At 45.5% G+C, this 25,562-nt stretch overlaps 1 protein-coding gene across 1 annotated transcript in view; it reads left to right on the forward strand.

The window, feature by feature from the left end:
• The window catches only part of LOC308641652 (kin of IRRE-like protein 3), a gene marked incomplete at its 3' end in the record, with an annotated part of 378,090 nt that overhangs the window by 335,520 nt on the left and 17,008 nt on the right, over positions 1-25,562 (forward strand). The window contains exon 2 of the mRNA XM_081280293.1: positions 6,446-6,523. Coding sequence (XP_081136419.1) covers positions 6,446-6,523 — 78 coding nt within the window. The remainder of the gene's footprint in view (positions 1-6,445; positions 6,524-25,562) is intronic.

Below are 25,562 nucleotides of genomic sequence, written 5' to 3' on the forward strand. Positions count from 1 at the left end.
AGGTTCCCAAAGCTGAAATTTTGTACCCCAAAAGTTTTGAATTTCAGAGCATTTTGGATTTTGGACTTTTGTATGAGGGATGCTCAAAGAGTAAAATCTATGTAAATATTCAAAAGTCAAAAAACTTCAAAATTGAAACACTTCTGGTCCCAAGCATTTGGATAAGGGCTACTCAACCTGTCTGTGCCTTTGGGACAGGAATATGGCCTTACGTGGTGAGGTGGTAGAAATTTTAGGAGGTAGTAGTTGATGGACTAGTTGAAGTAAGTAAGTCACTGGGGGCATGTTCTTGATTGATGTATCACATAGTCAATCAACCCCTCCCTTTCTTTCTCCCTCCCCACCCCGACCCTCACTTGCTGGCCATTGTTAGGTGAGCAGATCTGTGTTATCATGTGCTCCTCACAGTGCTAGGGCTAAGTAACTATGGACTGAAACCTCTGAAATTGTGAGCCAAAATTAAACTTTTCTCCTTTAAGTTCTCTCTGGTATTTTGTCATAGCAATGGAAAACTGACTAACACATGCATAGCAGCCTGTCAATGAGTGTTTGTGGGGTGGATTTTATTCCACTCAATTTTATCATTAAGTGCTGATTGTGGAGGATGCATGAATGCTTGCAGCAAAGGCTACCCATAGTGTCCCACTGTTGTTTCTCCAGAACAAGCCATTCATGCTCTGAGTTCAAGGCAGCTGGTTAAATATGTATTCCCTCAGACTGAAAATTCTGCTCACATTATCAGCTGGGTCCTCTTCGTTGGGGACCTCATCATCTCAAACACAGGAAGTCTCCTTTGTCAGCACCCTGCTTTGATTTTGTGCCGATCTTTCCTGTGAAAGACATTGGTCATCTTTCCCCCCTTTCTCTGATTGACCCACTCAGTTGCTTAGCCTCAAAATCTCTCCTTAGACTGTCTCTCAGACTCACCATTTCTTCTCTGTTCCCAGCACCTCTAGTCCCTTAGCCTCCTCTGCTTCTGCCCATTAGCTTATCTTCCTGACACCCTTCATTTTTTCAGTCCATCTGACTTATAGCTACTGAACAAAGACCACCTAATAGTTCATTGCATGACCTTGGCAAAGTCACTCTAAGTCTCTGTGTCTCTGCTTTCACATTTGTTTAGGAAAAAAAAAAAAAAGATGTGAGGATGGTCCTTGCTGATCTCTAGACCCCACTCTAATATTTTGTTTCTGGTTACTGAACTCAACCTTCTTAGGTACTTCATGCCCAGCACTTTTCACTACATGTTGGCTCATTTGATCTTCATAGTCATCGTGCAGGCAGGGTCTCAGTATCTGCAATTTATAGATGAGAAAACTAAAGTTCAGGGAAGCACTGAAGACTGCTCACTGTTAAGTGCACAGCACGGCATCAGAAAGCTCTATTAGTTCAGCAGCATCCGTGGCCTCCCGGTGACTCCAACCAGGTCCAGCTGGCATCTTCTCCATATGGCCTCAGGCACCATCTGGAAAATTGAAGCTATTTTCAGCCCCTCTGCTGCTCTCTGTGTTGAGGTGGCGGGGATCTGGAGGCTCTGAGTGTCCTCCTGAGAAGACTCAGCGTCCTTTCACTTGCTTTCTGATCTCTGTCTTCAGAGAGCAGGAAGGGGGAGCAGCTGGAAAGCCATCATCTTTCACCTGGAGTATGGCAATAGTCTCCCAGCTGGCTCCCTCCTTGGGCTGTTCTCCTTTATCATCTGTACTCGTGCTAACGTGATCTTTATTCAATGCAAGGCTAGCCTCTCCATCCCCGGCTCAGCCTTCCTCTTGGCTTCCCACCCCCTATAGGAGAAAGTTGAGACTTCTAAGGAGGCTCTCAGCTGCTCCAGGATCTGGTCTCTGCCTATGTTTCTTTCATCTCTTTTCATTTCCTCTCCAAATCTCGGCTATAATCACGCCAAACTGCACACCAATAATATTCAATTTCGTGTTTGGTGGATCTCTAGAGACAATAGCTCCAAGTGGAAAAGATGAGTTTTCAGCAACTGAATGAGATTGTGAATTTGATGGCTTCCAAAAAATAAATAAATAAATAAATAAATAAATAGCCCACACAACTGTGAAATTTCCATAATACCTGAACTATTGTAAGTGGACAATCTGGGGACAGGATAGGAAGTCTTCCTACAAGCAGACATCCCAATGCACTGGTCAGCTTCAGACATGGGGAAGGAGCAGGGGCTGGCTCCTGTCTTAGCCACAGTTACTTGACAGCTCATTAGCCTCTGGATGGGGTGATAAGCAAGCACTGTGCTGGCCAGCATGGTCCTCACAGAGGAAGCAGGAATTCCAGAGACACCCTGGGCTGCCAATGGGTGCTCTGTCAAGTCCCTATCTACAAATGAGATCCCATTCCGTAGTATTGGTATTAGGATTTTAACACATGAATGTGAGGGTCCAATTTGACCTTTAATACTGCCCTTTCCCAGACCACTGATGTCTATTCTTTGGTCTGTCTTGATTTGTAGCAACTGCAGCCCTATGATACCACATCTTTCTCTAAGAATTAAGCCAGAAATCAGCCCTGAATTGTGGGATGAGCGAGAGCTTTGGCCTTGAATTGTCATTTCACTTCTCTGAGTCTTGGTTTCTAAAACCAAAATGGAGGAAATAATTTCTGCCTAGCCTGCTTCACAGAGCTGCTGAGAGCATCTAATGAGACAGTGAATGTGACAATATGGTGAAAAAAAATAAGTATCTCACAAATGTGAAGTAGTATCACTGCATCATTATTATTACTAAGATTAAAGGAATTCTATAGCTAGAAAAAGCCCCATCTACACCCTCTGAAACTGAAGAAACCCATTGCATTTATAAAGCCATCCCTTTTTATTCCTCCCAAGAGGAAATCCCACAATGTTCCCTGGTTGTGGAACTGTTCTGTGTCCCAATGAATTACAAGTTTCATTCACTCTACAACCATCCTCACCTCCCTAAATGCATTGTGCTACATCTAAGCCGACCTGTTTTCATTGTGACCTGGACTGGGGAGTAATGATCACTCCTCGATATTTTTAGTCAACCCTTTCTTTAAGCCAGCAGATTTTCCCCAAACATTTGCCATGTAAGGAACATTGAGCTGGGTACTGAGACTGAGAGCTGAAAAAGGCACAGTCCTGACCCTTCTTTTGCTCACAGTCTATAAGCCAAGAGTTCCCAGAGGTGCAAGCTTCCTTTCTCCCTAAAAAAGCATACCTTGTCCTGATAACTGTTTCCTTGAATAGGCAATATTGCCTAAACTTTGTTCTCCCAAATACTGTCCTCCACACCCTATTTGCAGATGACCCTGAACTTCTTTGCTATAAATTTCCCTTTTAAGTTAGGACTTCATTCATGTAAATCACTTTCCATGAATGCCATCAGTGTATCTGGGTGGTTCTGCTACTGATTGAGTCAAAGATGTCAGCCCAGAGCCTTCTTGGAGAAGACCCCATCATCTTGCTGTTCCAAAATGGGCATCTGTGATCTGACTCAACCATCTCAGTGCCATATGGCAAGGAAGGTGACCATCTGGTGGCTGATCTACCTCACAAAGTGAGAGATTCCTGTTCTTTCTGCCATATTCTTTCATCTCTCTATTCAGTTCTGTTCATTTACAGAAGTCAATACCCTAGTTATATTGACTTTGTGGAATTACCCCCAAGTCAAAGTGGTTACTTCCTGTTCCTTCCCACTTCTCTCTGCAGTCTGTCTTTAACAATGGCCCAATTCCCCAACTTGTTTCCAGATTCTCCTCCCCTCCGAGCCTTCTGTCCCTGCATCATGCCTCCACATGTGGACTCAGTGACCTCTAATTTAGCTCCACATTCCTCTCCAAGGAGCATCTCAAATTTCCCTGCACAGAAAACTAGCTAATTCTCGCTTGACGAATCCTCCAACCTGCTTGTTCTTGCAGAGATTCCAGTGGTTTTTTCCCACTTCTCAGCAAAGACTCTATCAGAGAGCCCTCTCACTTAATAAATATCTGCAGTGTGCTTATTAGCGCCGTGTAATGTAGCCTCCTAAATAATTTAGACTAACCCACACGTGTCAAATTAAATGAGCCAAATACATTGAGAAATTACCTCGTCCTCAATTTCTTTTATTAATCAGGGCTTTTTTAAAACTTCTTTTCCTGCTCATTTACAAAAATCAAACATGGTTAGGGAGACTCTTGCTCATAATAACTATGCACATGAAACATCTCCTTAGGCAATAACCCCGAGGGGACATTTTAGCATGTGACAAAGGAAAAGTTGAGTTGGACTGGGAGAGACAGCCAACATAGATAATCAAATACAACAAGTTGCTTAGACTTTAAGTTTTTAGGAGGATTATTCCCCCTTCCACTTTCCTGTGAGTTCAGGAGACTATTCAGAAGACCAATTGGAGCATGGGCCAAGTCCATCCAGCACCTCTGCCCTCCTTCCTCAGAACTCCCCTGGGCTCAGTCCAGGATCTCAGACTCTCTTTCTCATTAGCAACCACTGCCAAGGTTCCTATTTGCTTTAAATGGGTATAAGAAGTCAATGGCAAATATAATAGGAATCATCAGCAATTGTATCCTTCCAATGATGGGCAACGCCTAGAATTCTAATGCCTGTCTTCAGCATGCTGAGGTTTCAATACCATCTCCAGCAAGAAGCTATTGTTGGATGAAGCTCAGCGCCTCCTCACAGCTTGTATTTCCGCTGGCCCCCTCCTGGCATGCTGCATTCCTGCCTCTTGGAGGTGGTTGTTAGAAAGAATCCACAAATATAGTAAGTAAACATCAAAGGGGCTTTGATCCCATGACAGAGCAGGAGCCCCTGAAGAAAGGGCCAAGGCCTTGGATGGAAGAACTTAACATGGTCAATTTGGGTGCCTGAGATGTGATGCTGTTTGAAGTGAGGGCGGTTTGGCTGCGCCTTCAGATCAGCGAGCGAGTGTGCAGGGGAAGGAAGAGAAGTGAGTGCCTTTGGAAACAGCACCCTCAGATCTGCCTCTCTGCTCTTTACTGATAGTCAATAAACCCCTTTAAAGAATCAGGAGATCAAAGCAGGCGACCTCCTTAGGCCATGGCATTCTGCCACCGCCTGCCACGCTTTGTTTTTCTCTAGGGCAGGAGCCCCCAAGCTTGACTTATCTGTGTCTCATGGGCCCTACACTCCCTTTTATCTTGCTACCTTGGAGGGGGGACCTGAACAGCAGAAAGTGGATGGAGAGGCAGGAGGAGGAATGAGTCCACTCTGTCTGTCCCTAACAGCCCAGGCACGGACTGGCTGGAGCTCAGACACATGCAGAGTCTCCTGGAGAATTTGCATGACACCCCACTCACTGTCCTCTGAGAAGGGAGGAAGCAGCTAGGTGCCTGGGAATCCTGGCAAGAACTCGGGGAAACAGTAGTCACTTTCCCTCTTCCAGAAATCACACTCCCCATTTTCCCAGTTTATGGCAGCTGTCACATTTGTATGATATGTACACAAAGAGGTGGAGATGAGGAGTCTAAAATAATCAAGGGTAGTCATTTAACGTTGTTGAAACTCAATTTTCCCATCTGTGTCACATGAATAGCATTAGCCCATCTGCTTACCTCCAAGGGCTATTGTGAGCATTAAATGGGAAATTGGGTATGGAATTGCTTAAGAACCCTGATTTGCTTAAGACTAATCAGGATCAAAGGATAAATACCAGAGAGGAAAGCTTGCCGTCTCGTCTCATGAGGCAGATGTACTCTACTCTAATGCTCCACACAATAGGCACTGATTTACAAAATACTATGAAACAAATAAATAAATGTCTCTTGCATTTGTTACCTGGGTCAAAGCTCTGTGGGTTCTTGTGTCTCTCAGCTCTCCAACCTCTGAACTCTTAGTCTACACTTCTTAAATGCTGGACAACAGTGCTAAATTGGTGTCTCAAAATAGGGAAGTCCCAAAAACTCACCCATTCCGAAAAATACCTCAACCCCTACATCTTCCCTTGAACTCACCCAGTCACCTTCACCCTGGGGTACCCACTATGTCTGATTGTACTCTCACCTAAGATACCAGAAACTAGTCCTGCCTCTCCTCTGGCAGGTCTGACCATAATCCCAAGGTGATCTTGTCACTTTCCCTAAGCTTGGGTAATAAAGGTCCTCAAGAGCCCAGAGTAATGGTTATGATCATGGATTCCAGAGCCACACGGTGTAGGTTCAAAATTCTGTCTCTGCCATCTGCTAGCTCATTCATCTAAGGTTACTTATTTCATATATTCATAAATGGGGATGATATCAAATGGGAAATGATCTTACATGATGTTGTGAGACACGAATAAGAACTACTGACTTGAAATTATGCCTGGAATATAGTAAGTGCTATATAAATGTTTGTTAAATAAATAAGAAACCCTGTTTATAAGAGCAACAAACTTCACAGCCTCTTACAGAGGGGCTTCCCCTGATATCAGACTCATTCTCAACTCACCCACCTATGCTTTCCTTCCAGAGCTGGGCCTCCAGAAGAGAGGATGCTGTCTGGTGCTGGGCTATATGGCCAAGGACAAGTTTCGGAGAATGAATGAAGGTCAGTGAGAACCTCTCTACTGTCTCAGGGGTGATGTGGAGGGAAGGAACTATGCCCTATGGCTATGATACAGAGGAACCTGAGACATCTCAGAGAGTGGGTGGCTCCACTGGATTATCAGGAACCTGTCTGCATAGTAACATGGGGAAGAGCAGCTAATACCGGAGACACAGGATGCTGACCCATAACCTTTTCTTTTTGCTATCAACCCTCTTCCCTTTGGGTCCTCTACTTTTCTTCCTATCTCTTCCCTAGATTTGTCCCTCACCCACCTACCCAGCCATTTAAATCTGCTTTTCTCATCTTTCTAATCCAAACATCTCTGTCCTTCTCTTCAATCATTCACATTTCTTGAATGCCTATTGAATAAATAGCACCTTGCAGAGCACTTAGGAGAATCCTAAAGAATAAGGCATTGCCTGGACTATAGTAAGTGCTATGTGAGTGTTTTATTCTCAAAGAGCTTGCACTTGGAAATCTGTCCTTTTCCATTGACCTGCCTCTCCCTCCTACTCACAAGCCATTCTGCTTTCCTCTTGTAACTGGTCTTTCCTCTGAGGCTTGCCTGAGTCACAGAAGACTTGAAGAAAGTATTAACATTGACGCAGAGGCTTGGATGGAAGAGAAGTGCCGTCACTTATGGGCCTGCTGTAATAAAGAACCAATCCTCTCTATCCCCAGCCATCTGTCTTCGTGCAGCTAATAACCCTCTTCATCAGATGCCACAGACTGTTTGTCAGGATTCAAAAGTAGATAAACAATGGCCAGGGATGCCATTTATTCATTAAAGTCAGACAAATGAAGCCTTGGCTTCCCATCAACCCCACTTGCCACAAGCTGGGCCCCTTCCTCCCGAGGCTCAGAGCCTCTGTAGCCTCATCCCCACTCCAGGAAAGGAGGAGGAAGCTCACCTCCATCCCCTGTGTCCCCCAGAGGCCAACCACAGCAGAGTTCTAGTGTCCTCTTCCTATGACTTTCATCTGACTCTGCTTCCAGCCCACCATTTATAACACCAATGACCCCATGTGTTCTAGACCTGAGCACTTACCAGCTATGGTTCTGCCACAAGCACCGGTCATGGTGACAGTCTGATAGGAATTAGGTCAGCACAGTTAAGCCCAGGAAGCGTTCACCTCCCTCATTTGCCACCTCTCTATGTAAGAAGGCTCTGGAAGCCACTTCTCAGTTAGGGGAGTCCCATGGCTGAGCACAGTTAGTATGGGGTCTAAATATTCTAGGTCCTGCCCATCAATCTCTTTCACTGACTTTCTTTCTCTCTTCCTTTCTTTCTCACTGCCACCTTGACAAGAGTGCTAGGCTGTAATTTCTCATTTGCAGGAATGGGTAGTGTGCCCCTGTCCATGGTGCTGAACAGACATATTCTCTTGCTGGTCGTACTGGCTAGAAAAGCAGCACCAAGGTTCCTAGGGATTAGGGAAGCCAAAAAGTCAGGAGCTGGGTTGGACTTGAAACTCCAAGCTCCAGGGTTCTGACCCCAGCTTCTAGGTGACCATGGAGATGAGGGGTGGTGAGCAAGCTGAGCCAACATGTGTGATGAGTTACAAGTCTCAACCAATAAAACGGAGACAGGGTGAAAGGAGGGTGTGAGTGGAGCAGGAGAGGCGCAGTACGTGGATCAGCTTGGACTCTGGAGAGGTGGAAAACATGGAGGTGAGGAAGAGGGAGGACTTCCTCTACTCCGGACATCCTTGCTACCCCCAGTGCTACATTATACATGTTTCTCTCTAAAGCTCACGTGCCCAACCTCCAACACATCTTCAGATAAGAAAAGGCATCCACAAGCATGGGGAGCTGTTTTATGGTTTATAATTATCTCATACTAATACCCAAAAATAATTATAATTCACACATATTAATAATTGAACTGGGATAGCAGTCATGATATTAATCAAGAAACAGAAATCTCTGTTCATGCCGCACAACATACCTTGGTATAAATTGAACAATTGGCAAAATAGTAAAAAATAATTATTTTTCTTCCAGTTGCTGGAATTAGTAAGATACCGGAACAATTAGCTGCTGCTTCTATTAAAGATAAGGTGGTGATCATTATACTTCCAATTCAGAAGAAATACAAAAGATCTGCTTGTGCTGTGCGAAAGCATATTTGTTTTGTCTAACAGTATCTTAATAGGGCGTCTGTCACCCAGGGACAAGTGGTCCCCTATTTCACTTGTTTCCCTGTTAATTTGGTATCTTTTTATTTTCTTCTCATTCCACTCCCCCCTCCTCACTATATTCCAAAAAAAAAAAAAAAAACAATAACAGCTTGAAAAGGAGCAAAAGGAAAATAATGAATGAACAGGAGCTTTATAGATCTGGGATTTATCATAAGTTAGAGTAATCGCAATTGGTGCTGTTAAACTACACAAAGCAATAAAAAAGAAAACGCAATTCAAAGATCATTTAAGGAGGCATGTGATAGTCAATGAGAGGTTTGCTCTATTTGGAAGTGCTTAATAGCTTCACAGAGAGAATCTGCAACATTCACAGGGATGGATGTGGTTGGTAATGCAGGGAGTGTGTGTGAGTGTGTGTGTGTGTGTGTGTGTGTGTGTGTGTGTGTGTGTTTTCTTTCCTGTTTGGACTCGACACATCTGAGGCATCCAATGGCGATATGAACAAAAATCAATGAGGGGCAGACAAGAAAGGAGGGAATAAAGACAGGCTGGCCATAAGAATATCAAATTTGTTTGCCATCACTGTCTTCCTGTGATTAAAAGTAGCACACTTTAAAGTGATTGCAGAGAGGAGATCATTTCTTTATGCATCAAACATTCATTGATTATTATAAAAATTATGCCAATTTTTTAAAAAAAAATAAGTGCCAGGCATTCTTGTAAGCACTGGAGATATAAAAATAAATAAGACATTATCCCTGCCCTCAAGGAGCTCACAATAAAAACACTGGGGCACATCGCAGTGTAAATGTCACCTCCACAGAGACCCTGCCATATGCCTTACCCAAGCTGAGCACCCCTTTTCCCCACCATACGCTCCATCATGGCAACCAGTCTATTCATTTTGTTGTGTTTAATACAATTTGCAATTACATGTTGGACCCAGAACTAGTAGCAGGAGGGAAAAAATCTTTACTTTCTTCTTCTTCTCCCATTCCAGGCTTTGTGTCTTGCACACTCAAAGTTTATTTAAGCATTCATTTTATTTGAATGAGTGACAGTAAAGGAATGTACCAAATCACTTGTAGGTGTCAGGTGTGTCTTGAGAAGAAGCTCATCCAGCAGAGCAGACAGAGGCCGAGAGTTCCACCAAATGAGTCTCCACGTATTCAGCAACTCCCAGACTCTCACTTCAATCCCAGGACTAGAGCCCCTTCCTGGGAAGCCAGAGCAGAGGCAGGTGAGCAGAGCAGAAGGGCCAGGCCTTCCTTGGGGTGATCTTCCTGCTTTCCACACGCATTCCTGCCTCGCCCCACCTACTGCTGGGCATTCTTGGGTGTCTCTAGGCAGATATTACCTATCATCTCTGTTCTCACTGTTCTCTCACCCCTCATTCCAATACATACACACACACACACACACACACACGCACACACACACACACACACCCTTCACCTCCCTTTCTCAGATCTCCCCCTGATGACTCCTCCTGCCTGAAGCCGCCAGAACCACCTTCTTACTGAATGTGGCTCACACAGAGCTGGTCTTCTTCCTAGGCAGAGCAGAAAGTTGTCACAAGGTATCAGGTGAGGAGCTCTGCCTGCCTCAGAAAGCTCAGTGGCCCTGCATGTTGGAACCATGGACAACCTCAGAGATGACAGTGCAGCCTGCCAACTCAGGAACATTGAGCCACATACTAGGATCAGGAAGTGGATTCTAGTCCTGGTCTGTGGACTCTCAGGGCTCTGGGAATTCTTAAAGATGAGGCTGAGATTATGAACAGAGCAGAGGCCCCCTAATTCCTTAACTTGGCTTGGTTTTTCAGGGTGGCTAGAAAGGCAGGGAAAGTGGTGGTGGCAAGGAGAAAGAAAGGGCGGAACGCAAGAGAGACTTAGAGCAAGGAAACAGAAAAGACAATTAATTCCTAAGGAACCAGAGAATTCCATGATAGAATTGCTGAGAAGAAGTAATGAGGAAGAGGATGCTTAAGGGGTGAGGAAGCATGAAGCTTTGACCTCCCCTTCCCACCAGCCCCTGAGGCCAAGGTGGGACTACACAGAAGGGCTCTCCTTCTTTATGTGGGTGCCATCCCCAGTTGCAGAGGGGGCAGGCAGCAGATTTCTAGGACATTCATTTAGTGACCAGCTGCTTCTCCCAGCTCAGTGAAGGGAAAGCAGAAATGCCTCCCAGCACGGTCCCATTCATCCCTCGTGAGTGATTAGTAAAGGAAGCTATGCTCACTGCACATGCAGGGCTTCCTGGGGAGGGGCTAGAGCACCTCTGAAGGGGAAAGCAGGCTCCACAGACAGCTGGCCCCCTACTGGCTCTTGCTTGGGCCACAGCTCTTAGATGATGCCATGGTCCTAGTCCAGGCTCTGTGTGCAAACGCTCCTCCACTGTGGTGTCCATCTCCACCTGTCAGCCCTATGAGGGATGCTGAGCCCTGGAGGGATGAAAATCTGGCATCTCCAACAGCCCTGAAATTATCTGTGATGGTGTGGGAGTCTGTTATTTCTTTCTACATCCCATCCCTAATCCATAAAACTGAGCTTAAAACTTCCACAGAAGAATTAGAATTCCCCAGAATTCATGGGGGTGGGTAGAGATGCCCCACAAGTCAGGGAGTAAGTGCCAACTGTGAATACTTACCCCTGGAAAGTCTCTGGACATCTGGATTTCAATATTCTCCTCCAAGAGATTGAATAATGTCAGATGAGATCACCTGTACGGTTCTAAATGTCATTATGCAAAACTCTTATTTGGCTCTCAATGCCCTGTCTTCACCTTGTTCTCATCTCCCATCACATAATTTTTTTTTGTCTGTGTGGTACTGGGGATTCAACTCTACCACTGAGCTACATCTCCAGCTCCCATCTCATGATTTTTAAAATGCCTTGGTCACCAAAGGAACCAGTAAGAGGGAGTCAACTAATTTTTTCTTGGCAACCTCCTAAGAAAGATTTGTTTCTTTCTTCTGTCTATTCTCACAAGGCCAGATCAGACCACTGTCATCTCCATTCTTGGTGGCATAAAGGTAGTTTAGAAAGCCTGCAGATGAGCTGCATTTGTCTCAGGGCATAGGGGAAGCAGGAGTAAGGTAGCCTGGGGGACCTGACCCCAGGAAGAATGAGCCTCGCTGGTGCAGCGCTTCTCCCCTGAACTGTGGCAGCCACACTCCGGGTCATGCTAAGAGTGCACAATCATTTTCCTGAGACCGTTTCTCCACTGCCTGCCAGAGCCCCCAGGATGTTAGCTAATATTGTCATTTTGTTATTTGGGGCTTTTGGGTGCATTTTTTCTTATTTCATTTTTCTTACTGATGTGTTTTCTTCCACTGGGGCTGCAAAGCTGGTTATTTGTATAACGTCCCTGTTTATTATTTATAGCAAGACTCAGATTTCCGGGGCACTTTATGATTGTTATTTAATTCACTCAGCATCTTGGAACAAGAGACCCACAATTTCCATTCTCTTGCCATGATCCAATGGAGGATTCTAAAACTGTGTCCCAGGCTCATTCCTCTGGTCACCAGACATCTCTCCTACTGGAGAAATGTTTGTCTAAGGCAGGGGTGTCACCTAGGCTGCAGAGTCCACCAAGATCCTTTACAAATTTCTTTTTCTCTCATGCCCATATCCAGTCCTCACCAGGTCCTAGGACATTGGTCTCTCTCTAGAATCCACCCGCCTCTCTCCATCCCCGTCCATATGTCCAATACCCATCTCCGTCCCTAGTCAGTTCATTTTCCACACTTCATCCAGAGCCATGTTTCCAATACAAATCTGATGTCATGTTCCTCTGGAAATTATTTCAATGGTTTTCCATTGCTTTTTGGAAAATGCCCAAATCCTTTGCATGATTTGTAAGTCTCTGCGTGATCTGGTTCTTGCCTACCTCCAGGACCTCATTCTACTCCCTTAATATTCTGTACCCCATCACATGGTCCTTCTCCCTGCTCTTCAAGGACAGCATGCTCCTGCCTACATGGGGCCTTGGTTTTCCTAGTTTCTCCTCTTGGGATACATGTCACACTGGACACACCCTATCCCTAACCCCTGACATGTTAATTCTTGCTCATCCTAGAAATCTCAGTTCAAATATCTGCCCCACTGAAGCCTCCTCTGACCCACCCTCCCCAGTCTAGGTCAAGCAACTGTACTATGTACATAAATAGAGCCCCATCCCTTCCATCTAAACTCGGTTTGCACATGAGTTCATATTGTAATTGTTTAATTGATAGCCATCTCCCTTGTCAGTAAGTCAGTTCTGTTTTGTCTCTTTTATGCCCCCAGAGCCTAGCAGAGTTTGCACAGAATGATCAGTAACAGCAAAGTGAGGATAGTGACCTTTTCTGCCCCTGGTCCGTATCTCCAAGATGCTAGAGCTGGACAATTTGAGAATCACAAACTCTTAGGGAAAAAAAAACTTAATAAATCCACCTGGAGAAGAGAAAATTGCAACTCAGGAAAGGCATGTGACTTGCTCAGCATAACACAGCCAGGGGAAAGTCAAGCCAGGACTAGAACCTAATCTTCTGACCTGTCTAGTTCTTTCTCCACTTCACTATGCTATTCTTAAAGTCCGAGGATGACATGGTTAAGTGGATCAATCAGGGACACCTGCCTGCCACAAGTTTCGAGCCATATTTTGAGACAAGCAGCACAGGTCCTGGGGAAATGGAAGGGAAGTAGGTCCCTTGAATATTGACATGGGCAAATACACAGAGTAAAGTCATCCCCTCCTGTGGCCCAGCGCTGAGCCAGGTACAGAAGCTCCCAAGATCATGGACATGATCTCTGTCCTCAGAAATTGTTGCCCTCCACTTGGAGACATGGGACACACTTCCCACCAGTTTTTTTGTGCTTGATTTTGGTTTTAGCTTTTCATTTTTGCATTGTGACTTGTACACTTAATGATCAAGCATTATGGCTTAGGAGTCGGAGAGATTCTAGGTTCCATCCCAGATATAGTCAGAGCTGGCTTAGCACCATATAACTAGAGATTCTTGAGGCCAGGAGAGATAAAATGTCAACTAATGCACAGTTCTTCTGCTGGTTCAATCTCCCTCCCCACCAGGCACCAGCATAGTAAAGACTCGAACACTGAACACTGTGATACTGGGTGCTCACCTATTCACTAACCATATACCCAGTCCTTCTCAGTGCCTGGTCACGGGCTAGACCCTGGAATGTAAAGGCACAGTCTCTGCCCCCACGGATGTCAAGTATATAAGCAATTACAATATAATGTCCCAATTACAGTAATTGAGGATGAATAAAGAGCTATGGGAGAAGAAGAGTCTCATCAAACTGTAGGTGAGGAGCACCCAGGATGGCTTCCTGGAGAAAGTGGTATCTAGCCGTTTTTAGTATAAGAGGTCATTGCAATGGACTTTTCATTCAGCTGTAAAGATGAATGAAATTATGTCATTTGCAGGAAAATGGATGAAACTTGAGAGCATTATGTTAAATAAGCCAAGGTCAGAAAAGTCAAGGGTTGGATGCTTTCTCTCATACATAAGCTAGAGAGAAAGAAAAGGAAAAGAAAGGTGGGGAATCTCATGAAATCAAAGGTAGATCAGTAGAGTACAGGAAGGGAGGGAAAAGGAGAAATATTGGGGAATGATATTGGCTAATATTGCCATATTGTGTGCATGTATGAATATGTAACAATGAATTGCACCATTATGTACAATTATAATATAACAATAAAACTATGAGGGAAATAAATAAAAAGAGGCCATTGCAATTTATGCTTGAATCCCTCCAGAGGCAGGAAACTCACTTCTAACCAAGTCACGGGAACCCCTCAGCCAGGCTCTCGTAAAGAAATTCCACATACAGTGTTCCTTCCATCCAAAGAGTCTTCATTTTAACATTCCAAATGCACTGTTGACAAAGGGACAGAGTGACTTGAGCAGCAGCCACTGGCAAGAGCCCGTGGTTTCCCCCAAACCGACTGTGTCCTGATGAGGCCTCCTTTTTTCTCTCTGCTTCATCCTCATCTAGTTTAGAAACTTCATCTATGAATTGATTGAATGCTGACCCTCCCCAGGGTCTGCAGGAAGTCACAGAGGAGTGGGAAAAAAATGAGGGTGCTTAATGGCCTGCAGTGCCATAAAGTTTTTAGAGCTGTGTGCTGGAATGAGCAGGTTCGGGCTGAGATGAATTATCCAGGGCTTTCATCAAAGGAAAGTCAATAAAAACCCGAAGGAGCTCGCCCCACCTCCACAGAGCGGTCATGTCACAGCGCCAGGCCAGGGCTCCGGAAGCAGCAATCCCAAGGCCTTGTTTCCCCCCACCCATGCCACCTGCTTCTTCCCAGTGCCTTCCCTTCTGAAATGTATTCGTTTCTATGGAAACTGTGTTGTTACTTGTATGGGAGGAGTTTAATGACATTCAGAAGTACCCAATCTAGTCCATTTATATAATGGTTTGAAATACACATAATGGCCTATGGAATATAGGACACGGTGACAGTTTCAGTAACTGCATACCGAGGGTGGGATAAATAGAGCAATGTAATAGTCCCCAACTCTGAGTCAAATGGACTAGGAACAACCACCATTCTTAGTAGTAAAGAGAAGCACTTCTCAACCATTATTCATGAAAGGATCTCAAAACCCTACACCAAGCCATTTTCCTCTCATCCAAGATGGACACTGGACCATAGCTCCTCTGCACTCACTAAGGTTTGACCAGGAATCAAGCTGGACAGGTACAGAGGGGAGAGTGTGTCTGTGCATGATCCCTGACATGGAAGGGAGCAGGCATTTTGTCCAGCCATCACTTTGGCCAGCCTACTGTCCTCATTGCACTGATTGAGAGGCCACTCTTGTGTCTGTTCTTATGTCTCATTTCTGTTTGACTTAGGATTTATCAGGTTGCCAACTATGTGCCTGGGGGCAGGGGGCGGGGGCTAGTCAGTGGTGGAAGATGGTCCCCTAGAAGCGGACCCTAAGCAAGGAATTAAATGTGATCATTCATCTGGAGGTGCAGAGGGGACCAGAAAGGCTGTAGGGAATTGCTTCAGGAAGTGGAAGGCCAACACAGGGGTGTCATCCAGCTTGCTACCACTGTGGGTGGCTGAAGCCTGATCTCAGTGGGAACTCTGACAAGTGCTATAGAGTACATACCTCAAAGTTAGGACACACGAGGAGTGAGGTATTTAACAGCAGCTCCTGTAGGGAATGGGTCAAGGGCTGTTAGCTCCAGGTACCCCTGGCCTGCTCCATGTGGCCTTTGCAGCTGTTGGAAGCTAGCCTGCAGGCTCTGAGGAGGTCCAGCCTACAGGATCCTGGCAGGGCTGCAATAGCCCTCTGAGTCCAATGGGGAGAGAGCATACAGTGAAAACTGAAGGCAGGGTGGTACTAGAGCCAAAGAGATGTACAGTCTATAGATGTCACACTCTTGGGACACAGAGGTGAAGAAAGCCATTTGTTCTGAATGGAGAGACAGTGGGGGACTTCTGAGAGCTCAGAGAAAGGAGCTAACCCATGAAGACATGGGACAAGGGAGGAACTTCACACACTTATATCATTTAATCCCCGTCATATCCCAAGGTAGGGGTTTCATCCCATTTTATGGATGGAGAAACTGAGATCTAGAGAGACTAGGTCATTTACCTATCGACATGCAGCTGTTACAACATAAAGCAAAGAGGAAAACCCTGGTCTTCTTACCTCCACCCTGCTTCCAGGAGCTTTTGTGTTTGGGTGATGGAGTAGGGTAACATCCCCCACTGCCATCAGGACAGACATGACTGAGACACGCTGTGTGTCCCTGTCCACTTCTTCTTGGCCCAGGACTACCTCCCCATGGTATACTTCCCATAGACCTTGCCAGGACAGTCAGGTTGTCCCTCTGATCCAGACGTAGGTGTGGCTAACTGTGCCTAATATTGAATGCATCATCTTGGCTTCACTGCCCAGGGGGTACAGGGAGAAAAGGAAGCAACCTGGGTTGGGAGCCCTTCAGCCCTGTGGTCCGCTAAAGCAGGCCTTCTCTCCATCCCTGACCCCTGTGCTCATCTCCCCCAGCCTTGTCTCCAGAAGCGCAGGGGAGGAGGAACAGTGTGCACACACTTCCCTGGAGCAGCATTTCTATGGCACGTTAATAGGTTTTCTGTGAAACACAGCCTCCTCGGTCAGATAAGGCAGGGAAAGTCTAGGCAAGACCTAATTAAACAAGTCTCTCTCCTAAGGAACGTCTTGGAGACTTTAATACACCAAGGGGCATGATGAAGCATCAGAAGCAGGAGACGGTTCACAGAGTTTCCCAAACTCACTTGCCTACAGAATCATTTTGCCTATAGCATGCAGTAGGCCTAGTGTTCCTTAGAATCCACTTTGGGGAATAACGGTTTAAGGCCTGAATCTGCCACTAGCTAGTGTGAGAGCTTGGTCAAATGAGAATAAATTTTGCCTGCCTTGTGGGGACAGTAAAGTAACATGGATGAGCACTCTTTATAAAATACTACTCAAAAAATTACATCATTATTGCTTTGCATGGAGCAAATCCACTCCACTTCAGAGAACAGTTCATTAGGATTCAAAACAAACAAATAAAATATGTTTTTGAACATTAGTTCTGTTCCTGAGTAGGTATGTGACCTTGACCTTAATCTCTTTTAGCCTGTATTTTCTCATCTACAAAATGGGTGTACTCTAGATGCTAGCCCTCTTTCCTCCATGTATTCTCTGTAAGGATAAAATTTGCATAATGGCTGTGCAAGGTGCTTTGGAAAAGTATAAAGTGCCATCAAACGTAAGACATTGTTATTAGTGTTGCAGGTTAATACCCTCAATTCAGTCCCATTTTTGCTGAGATCAAAACAGAAGGTGTGTTGAGGGAGGGGGTGGGATAGTGAGAGAAATAACAATGACTAATAACCTTCATCCATATTTATAGTGTTAGGAGACTTGTATGAGCATGTCACCGAGGGGAGAAACATGAATATTTCATGAATAAATGGCTAAATGCATATTAAAATGAAATGGTCAGTTAAAAGCTCCACTTCCCTGTGCCTCCAGGCTGTGCTGGAGAGGTCAGTATAGGCTCTGGGCCTGGTCTCCAGAGATTTGGGGCTGCTAGTCAGAAGGGATGAGCTCAGCCTCCCAGTGCAGAGGAGGGTCTGTCCAGGGAGGACAGGTAAAAGGAATGCTGCCCCCAGGGGATAGGAGAACTAATGCCGGCTCCAGGTACTGGCTGAGTAGCCTTGGGCAACTTCCTATAACCATTTTGGACCTGCATTTCCATCCTATAATGGATACAAGAAAAATCAGCCCAGACATTGTGAGATTCCAATCCAAGCTCAACTGTTTGGAAGAGGGTTTGTAATATATATAAGTGGGACATGTTATTTTTCGTTTATCTGCTCAAAAGACACTTATTGAACATCTACTATAGGCAAATCATTGCCACCAAAGACATTGATTTATCATTTATCATTGCACCTGGTTTAACCACACCCACAATCCTGAGTGGTATCTTCTATTACTCCCATTTTCCAAACAGAAGATAGAACTCGGAAAAGAAATAACTTTCCCAAAGCCCAGGGCTACATGAAGCCAAGACTTTGAGTTCTACACTAAATGGCCCATCCTTATCCCTTGTACTGCTGCAGAGCCAGTGGGGCACCTTGCCTGCTCTTCCTTGATTTATAAGTGCCTCACACTTCCTATCACCAGAACATCCTCCCAAGCCAAACGAGCTAGTCCTAGCATCCCCTCTTTAGCCCCGCCCCCATCCCTCTATTTGTTTTCCATCTCTGCCTCCCCCCTCTTCTAAGCCTCCTCCCGGCTATCTGTCCTCATAACACAATCATCCTAGGATTCTAATTTCCATCTCCATTCATCAAGGACTCAGCCTCCCAAGACCTTGGGCAATGCATATCGCTTATCTGAGCCAGCCATCAGGTGGTGCAAAGATTGAGCACCTCCCACCCCTAAAAAGCCCTTAGAAGATGGAGCAAGGACAGATAGGGCAGTGCCAGGTTAAATACAGCCAAATCTCCCCTGCTCCTGATGGATGCCCCTGGAGCCTCCCCTTGGTGCCAACTTGATGCTCCTGGCTCTCTCTCTCGTCCACCACACAGCATGAAGACACAACCATCTCTGCAAATCTCTTCCCTATAGGGCAGTTTCATGTTATCTTGCCTCATTTCTTCTCCAGAGATGAGGAGATTGTTTTAAACCTGCCGCCCCACCAGTTCTGCTCCTAGCTTCCAATGCCATTAAGTTTCATTATAACAAATAAACACCACAATGACATTTATAAGTTACCACTGAGCACAGAAGCACAAATATGAAGCAGATAAACTGCATTTGATCCAAATAATTACTGCAGGCAATATTGGGCTTAGTCTGAGCTGGCAGCCGGCTACTGAGTAATTTATTAGATTGCGTAAGGCAATGTTGCACGTTGAGTTTTTCATTATTGTGTCTTTTCCCCTCTCCGTGGCCTAAATAGGTTAGAGGAGTTTAGACAGTGCATGGCCAAACAAAGACAGACTTTGCTCAAGCAGATTAGGGCCGGGAATGTCGGCCAACTGTCCAGGAATGGCTGCTTCCCAAGCAACACCCGTGCTTGGGAGAGAAGAGAGGACTTCAGTGATTATATTGATGCTGCCCTCCAAGAATGGTTCCCTGAACTCCCCACCCACTGGCCCAGATACAAAGAAGGGACCCCGTGGAGGAAATAAATGGCAGAGGCTGGATTAAGTCCCCAGGGCACACAGCCTGGATTTCTGCTGCAGACTCTCAGCCAAAGACCCTCTCTATCAACAGGCCCCTCCATAATGCCAGGTAGCCCTAGGCAGCCCCAGACCCCAATCTCAGACCTGTCCTCCTGCAACCAATAAAAGGAAGGAAGCAATCCACCAGCCAACTCTGCAAAACAAAGCAATGAGAGCTGGCTACAAGCAGCAGCCTCCCTGCCAAACCCAAACTCATAAAGTTTGATTCAAGGGGTTACAATACCTTCTATTCAGCGTCCCTCCTGCCCCATTCTCCCAGCCTTAGTAAATTACCCAATAAGCAGCAAGGACCTGTAGTTATTGTGCAGTTAAATGGTATTTGCCCAGTAAATCCTGAGCAGAGTACTAACGGTGATATACAGTAACTAATTACGGACATGAATTCTCTGCCCAAGACGCCAAGTGTTACCAAATATTGCTGCGTTTAGGAGAGGAGGTTTGAAAGCTGTTCTGTTTTCTCCAGTGAAGCCATGAGTAACTCTCCTATTAGAGAAGCTGTTGACATCTCCAGGGGCACTCCAGCTACAAAATAGAGATGTCTTGGGAGACAGGCAGGGATGGAGCCACATCTTGCAAGATGGCGGCCATTCACTGCCCCTAATCCCATGCCCTAGCAGAAGGACCTAGCCAGGCACCAGCTGGTCCTCTTTGGGTCGTCTAACAATAAGTGGCTCAGCACCACAATGACTGTTGCAAAGGCCCAAGGCTCCAGCAGTGCAGGGAATGGAAGTCATTATTCACGAAGCCCAGGATGGAGCTAAGAAAGCTATTGCAGGATCCACTTCTATATGGGGTTGTGTTGGGAAAAGTATAAACGGCAGCCGCACCCCAGAGAAAAACCCCAACATGGCGCCTAAGGACCTCTTCTTCCTACCTTCCTCTTTTCTGCAGTGGCGCGAAAAGTTCCCGCCCGTGTGAAGGAGCTGATATCTGGAAGAACTTGCCAATAAACGGGTGGCCTGCCATTTATCTAAGCCCTACCATCACCCCTTAGTTCTATATAAGCACACAGCCTTTTGCAATAAAATTGGAATTCTCCCGGCGAAGTGTCTTTGCGTGGGGAATTCTTTCAGGTTGCACAGGGTAGGGTTACAAATGGTAATCCATCAGCCTGAGTGCAGATGATTTTTGCCCTAAATTATTATTCACAGAGCTGATCTCAGCCCCAAAGGGCACCTCAGGAGTATTGAAGATTTCTATGGTCTACAGGTAGGGCAGGGGCCGTACATGGAGGTCATGAAACAGATGTCCCATCAGCTTCATATCTGTTTCTGGAGCACAGTGGGGTAGCCTTGGGCAACTTCCTATAACTTCTGTTAGGGGCACAGAAGTCAGTCTTCTTCTTTCTAAAGAGGAAGAACACTGATCAAACACCCTCTGCTGAATACTCTTGTATAAATAAAGGCCAGAACTGGAATCCAGTGGTTGAAATCCTAGATCCAGTACACACTATGACCTTGATTAGGTTACTTAATATCTTTGAGCTTCCATTTTCTTATACATTAAATAGGAATGGTCCTGTTTTTAAGGATTGTGCTAAAAATGGCTAGCTGAAGTTGGGGCTACCCCTCCCTCCAAAAAGCTCTATCCCTACCAATTTCATCCTCCCTATGGCCAATCTATCTTCTGAGATGCCTGGGCTCAGAGACCCAAGCTGAGCCTCCTAGAAAGGAAGAAAACCTCACCTTCTAGGCATTCCCCTGGAGACTGCATACCTCCTCTTCCTTTTCTCAACTGCTTCCAGCCCAAAATCTCTCCTTCATCAACATTTCCACTTCAAATGCTCAGGAAGAGTGGACAGTCATTGCAAGTGAGCTTTGTTCTCTTTGCTGCTGCATTTTCAGGTTGCTACAAATAACTGAGCCTTTTCCAGGGCCCCTACTAGGTAGTGATAAAAGAGGCAGAGGGAGATGGAAGAGGGCTGAATCAGGAGGGTAGACTTATGGTGGGACATTAGGCTTTGAGCCCAAGCTCTTCAAGACTCCACATCGGGCTGATGATCGAAACTCTCCATAGGGTGCTGTGAGGGTGGATTAAGTAAAAGAATGTATGTGAAGTGCTTTGTGAGGTATAAAGTGAATACAAGAGTTAGTTGTGGTTAATATCCCAAACCAACCAGAAGACTGGGTCCAGGATCCCAGGGCAGGGAGAAGAAGAATCACTTTTTTAATTAGGACACATATATAGTCAGCTCTCAATTATCTGTTGGCAAATTGTCCCCATTCCTGGCAAATGCTATCACCAAGATTGCTTAATGAAGTCCTCTGTTAACATTTCACAGCTTCTTATTTTGCTCTTATTTGCATGAGGCCCAAAGGGAATGAAAGTCCTTTAAAGGCAAAAATCAGTTAAGATCCCCCATCCCTTCCTAGGAAAGGTGTGAGCCAGAAAGGCATAAGCCTGCATGAGCTCTGGACCAGTATCAAAGGTGATGTTTTTCACCAGCTGAGTAGGAGACAGGGAGGGAGCTCCATCATTGGGTTGTGTGTGTGTGTGTGTGTGTGTGTGTGTGTGTGTTTTAAGTATTAAAATTTCCCAGAACATCAAACACATCCATATTCAAACATGAATAGCAAAATGCATTTTAAAGTCAAAAATAAATGTTACTTAGGATTATTCATTATTTGGGGTTGTCCGTCATTTGGATTATTCACACCCTTGCTCCTCTCCATTAGCAAAGATAATTAAGAGTTGATTGTATTTAGTCTCCAAGAGGGGAGAGATTCAGGACATTGCACAGAGATTATTTACTTCCAATTGGGAATAATTCCTACAGCCACAAGAAGACTCCTCTCTGAGCACCAGATTTAAGCTGTGATTCTCAATTTAGGCTTAGTGAGGGGGACCAAAATACCTTGTTCTTAAGTCCAGCCTGCCTCAGCCACACAGTGTCACAGGGTGCTGGGCTTACATTCATTCATGTCGATAAGACATAACCACCTTGCCCTTCATGGAGCACCTGCAGACCCTCAAAACCACAGTGCACCTTCTGAACCTCTGAGCACTGCACAGAGAGACCTTGGTATACACTGTAGGGGGCCAGGGGCAGGATCAGTCCCTGGGGTCTACCTCAGCTCTGCCTCTACCCATTTTATACATTGGGGTTCCACGTGGGATTTCCATGACAAAAGAGTTGCATAAACTTAAAAGAAGGTGAAAACTGCTAACTTTGGTCCAGAGCCTTCACTGAGCAGATGGAAAAACCAAGCACACTCAGGAAGAGAGAGCAGCTTGATCAAGACCACAAGGTTCTCAAGGTCAAGAACCAAAGCAAGAAAGAACCCAGCTCCTGAGTCCCATGCTGTTTGCATACAAGGATGCTTCTCAGATGTGATTCAGAAACCATCTGCAGTGTGATTTCAGAAGGAAGCTGTTAAATAGATTCCTCAACCCAGCACAGACCCACTATCTCAGAACCTCTGAGCTGGAGTCCAGGAAGGTGTATTTTTAGCCATTTCTATCAGTGATTCTTACATATGGGGAAGTTTTAGAACCACTCTGACTGACAACAGCACAAAATGATTATTTTAAAATATTTGCTTTTAAAAAAATAATATTTAGGAAATGAATTTTCCCCTAAAAAGCCAAGAGTCCTTGAGACTTTTTCTTTTCTTTCTTTCTTTTTTTTTTTTTTTTTTTTTTTTTTGCTTTTATTATTTTTCCCTCCAATAAGACTTTAGGTAAGTTAGAATGCAGAGCATTCAGGTTGGGAGGAAGGGGTCTGACAGATTAACTAATAGTCTAGACCCTAAATTTTATGAAAATGGAATCTGTGCCTCGGGGAGGGGTAGAATCAGGCCCAAAGACACACAACTAAGTGACAGCAGAGGCTGCATCACACTGGTGCCTTCTGGGTCTGGGTACTCATGGCAAGGACCCGGTTTTGCATATCTGTACTGTAGCCTTTAGAAAAGGAAGCAAGAGAGGCATCATGGGATCAGCCAATCCACAGCCCAGTCTCCAGCCTGTCTCAGTGGTGCCCAAGCTTATGTCCTCTAAGAGGCTACTGTGGGCGTGCTTTCTGCGCACAGTCAAGCCTTCAGTGCCTTCTGGGACTAATGACAAACAGTTCTATCACTGCTCCTTAGTCCCACTTCCTCCTCTGCTTCTCTCCCTAGCCTTCCTCTGGGGATGGTTCCCATAAGTGCATATTCCAAACCAGAAATCACAAGGACCTGAGATGCAAAGACAGGAACATGGCCTGAGACCCTTGACCACGCAGCAACAGGCCTGAGATACAACCAGGGCCCCCGCTTCATGGACTGCAGAGTGTCTCCCTTCTGCACCCTCCTGCCCCCACCGTGTACACTTACTGCTCTACCTGTCCCCGTCCACCGCTGGGTGACCTCAGGCAAGGATGGATGGATGGGCTCCCTTACAAGCACCAAAGAGTCGGTATTTCCAGCAGCACTTATCAGTGTCTTCTTGGCATCCAGACCTTGGCTGGATCGATAGAGGAGCCCCTCTCCATGCCACTAATGAGCACAGGGCAGGCACTGGCTGGGGCTGCAAGGCTGATAATCAGTAGGCAAAGGATTTATAGTGACTTTGGACTCACCCTGCCTTAGCCAGCCCGATTGCTCTTCATTAAAGACCCAGGCTGTCCAGGATGACCTTGGTGGATTGTATATGCTGAGAGAAGAGTGAGACTGGAAGAATCACAAGCTACCTGGGCTGTCCCAGCTCAGGCAAGGAAGAAGGGTGAAAGAATGGGCCCCTTGCACATTCTGCCCCTCATCCAGACCTGGGAAGAGGGGTCCAACTCTCCTATATAAGCCCAAACAAAATTTTAGTCATTTTTGGAACATTTGTGATATTGGCAAGCTTCTCCTCACTTGGGCATCAATCAAGTCACCAGTAGGGTTGAAGGTATTCCCAAGTCAACAAAGGGCTAAGAGAGACTATGGTGAGAAGGTTCCATTTTCTACTCTTGCTTGGTTCTTCTGGCTTTTCTATTTATAATTCCAATCCCAGACCTAAGGATTAAGCTAGATGACCTCCTAACATCCCAACAGAGTTCAAACCCTGTGCAAATTTTGACAAGAGTTAGATGTTCCACCACAGGCAGCTGGTTCTAACAACCCAAGCCTAATGTAATAAATGTGTCCCTCTTAGGTAGTCACATAAATGTCTATAACTTTGGTGTTTCGAAATGAAGTTTCAGATAAATACCAGATGAGAAGCTGTAGAAACACTTCTCCTATGCCTGGTCCTGGGTGAGTACTCAGTAAGTGTGAGGTATTCACACCTTCTCCCAGCTGCAGACCCAGAGCCCCAGCTACATCCAGGGTGTTCCCAGCTACAACCAGTCACTTAAGTGACTCCAAGCTCCCCTCCAATGACACATCAAGAACTGAGCTCACTGTCTCACCTGAAACCAGCTTTCCTTTTCTATGTGATGGGCAAGGCAGGGGGTAAGCAGGGATTGAATCCAGGGGTGCTCTACACTCAGTTACATCTCCAGCCCTTTTTATAATTTTATTTTGAGACAGGGTCTCACTTAATCTTATAATTCCAATCCTCCTGCCTCAGCCTCCCGAGTTGCTGGGATTACAGGGGTGTGCCACTGTGCCTGAGTGAAGCCAACTTTCCTTCTAAGAGCACATGGCTCCCCCATCATCCCACACTGAAAGCCAGGACCTAGAAACCCATAAGTGTCTGTCTCCCTCATCCCCTATAGAGTATTATCAATTCTGTCTCCAAATGGCTCCAAATGGTCCTAAGTCCATTTTCTTCTTTCCACTGATGTGCCCTTAAGACAGGCTAAAGCTGCTGATAAGTCTTCCCGTCTTCAGACCTACCCGCCGCCCATTCTCCTCACTGTCACTATTCTGATCTTCTGAAAACTCAGGTCTGAGCATGTTGGTCCAAAACCTTTGATGACGTCTCATTAAATTCAAGCATCTTAGCATGCACGTGAGGGAACATGCAGTCAAATCCCCCATGCCCATCTAGATTACACCCTATTAAATATATCCCCACACACAGCCCATGCACCAGTCACACCACGTTTGTAATAATAGTGACAGTTGCATGGAAGGCAGGAAGGGCTTTGTGCTCTTTACAACAAATGTCCTATTCCATTTTAACAAACAACCCAACAAATAGTGTCTGCCACCTCAGTGGGGAAATTGAAGCTTAGA

Source organism: Spermophilus citellus (genome assembly GCF_964194105.1).
Source record: "Spermophilus citellus genome assembly, chromosome: 2".
NCBI lineage: Eukaryota > Metazoa > Chordata > Mammalia > Rodentia > Sciuridae > Spermophilus > Spermophilus citellus.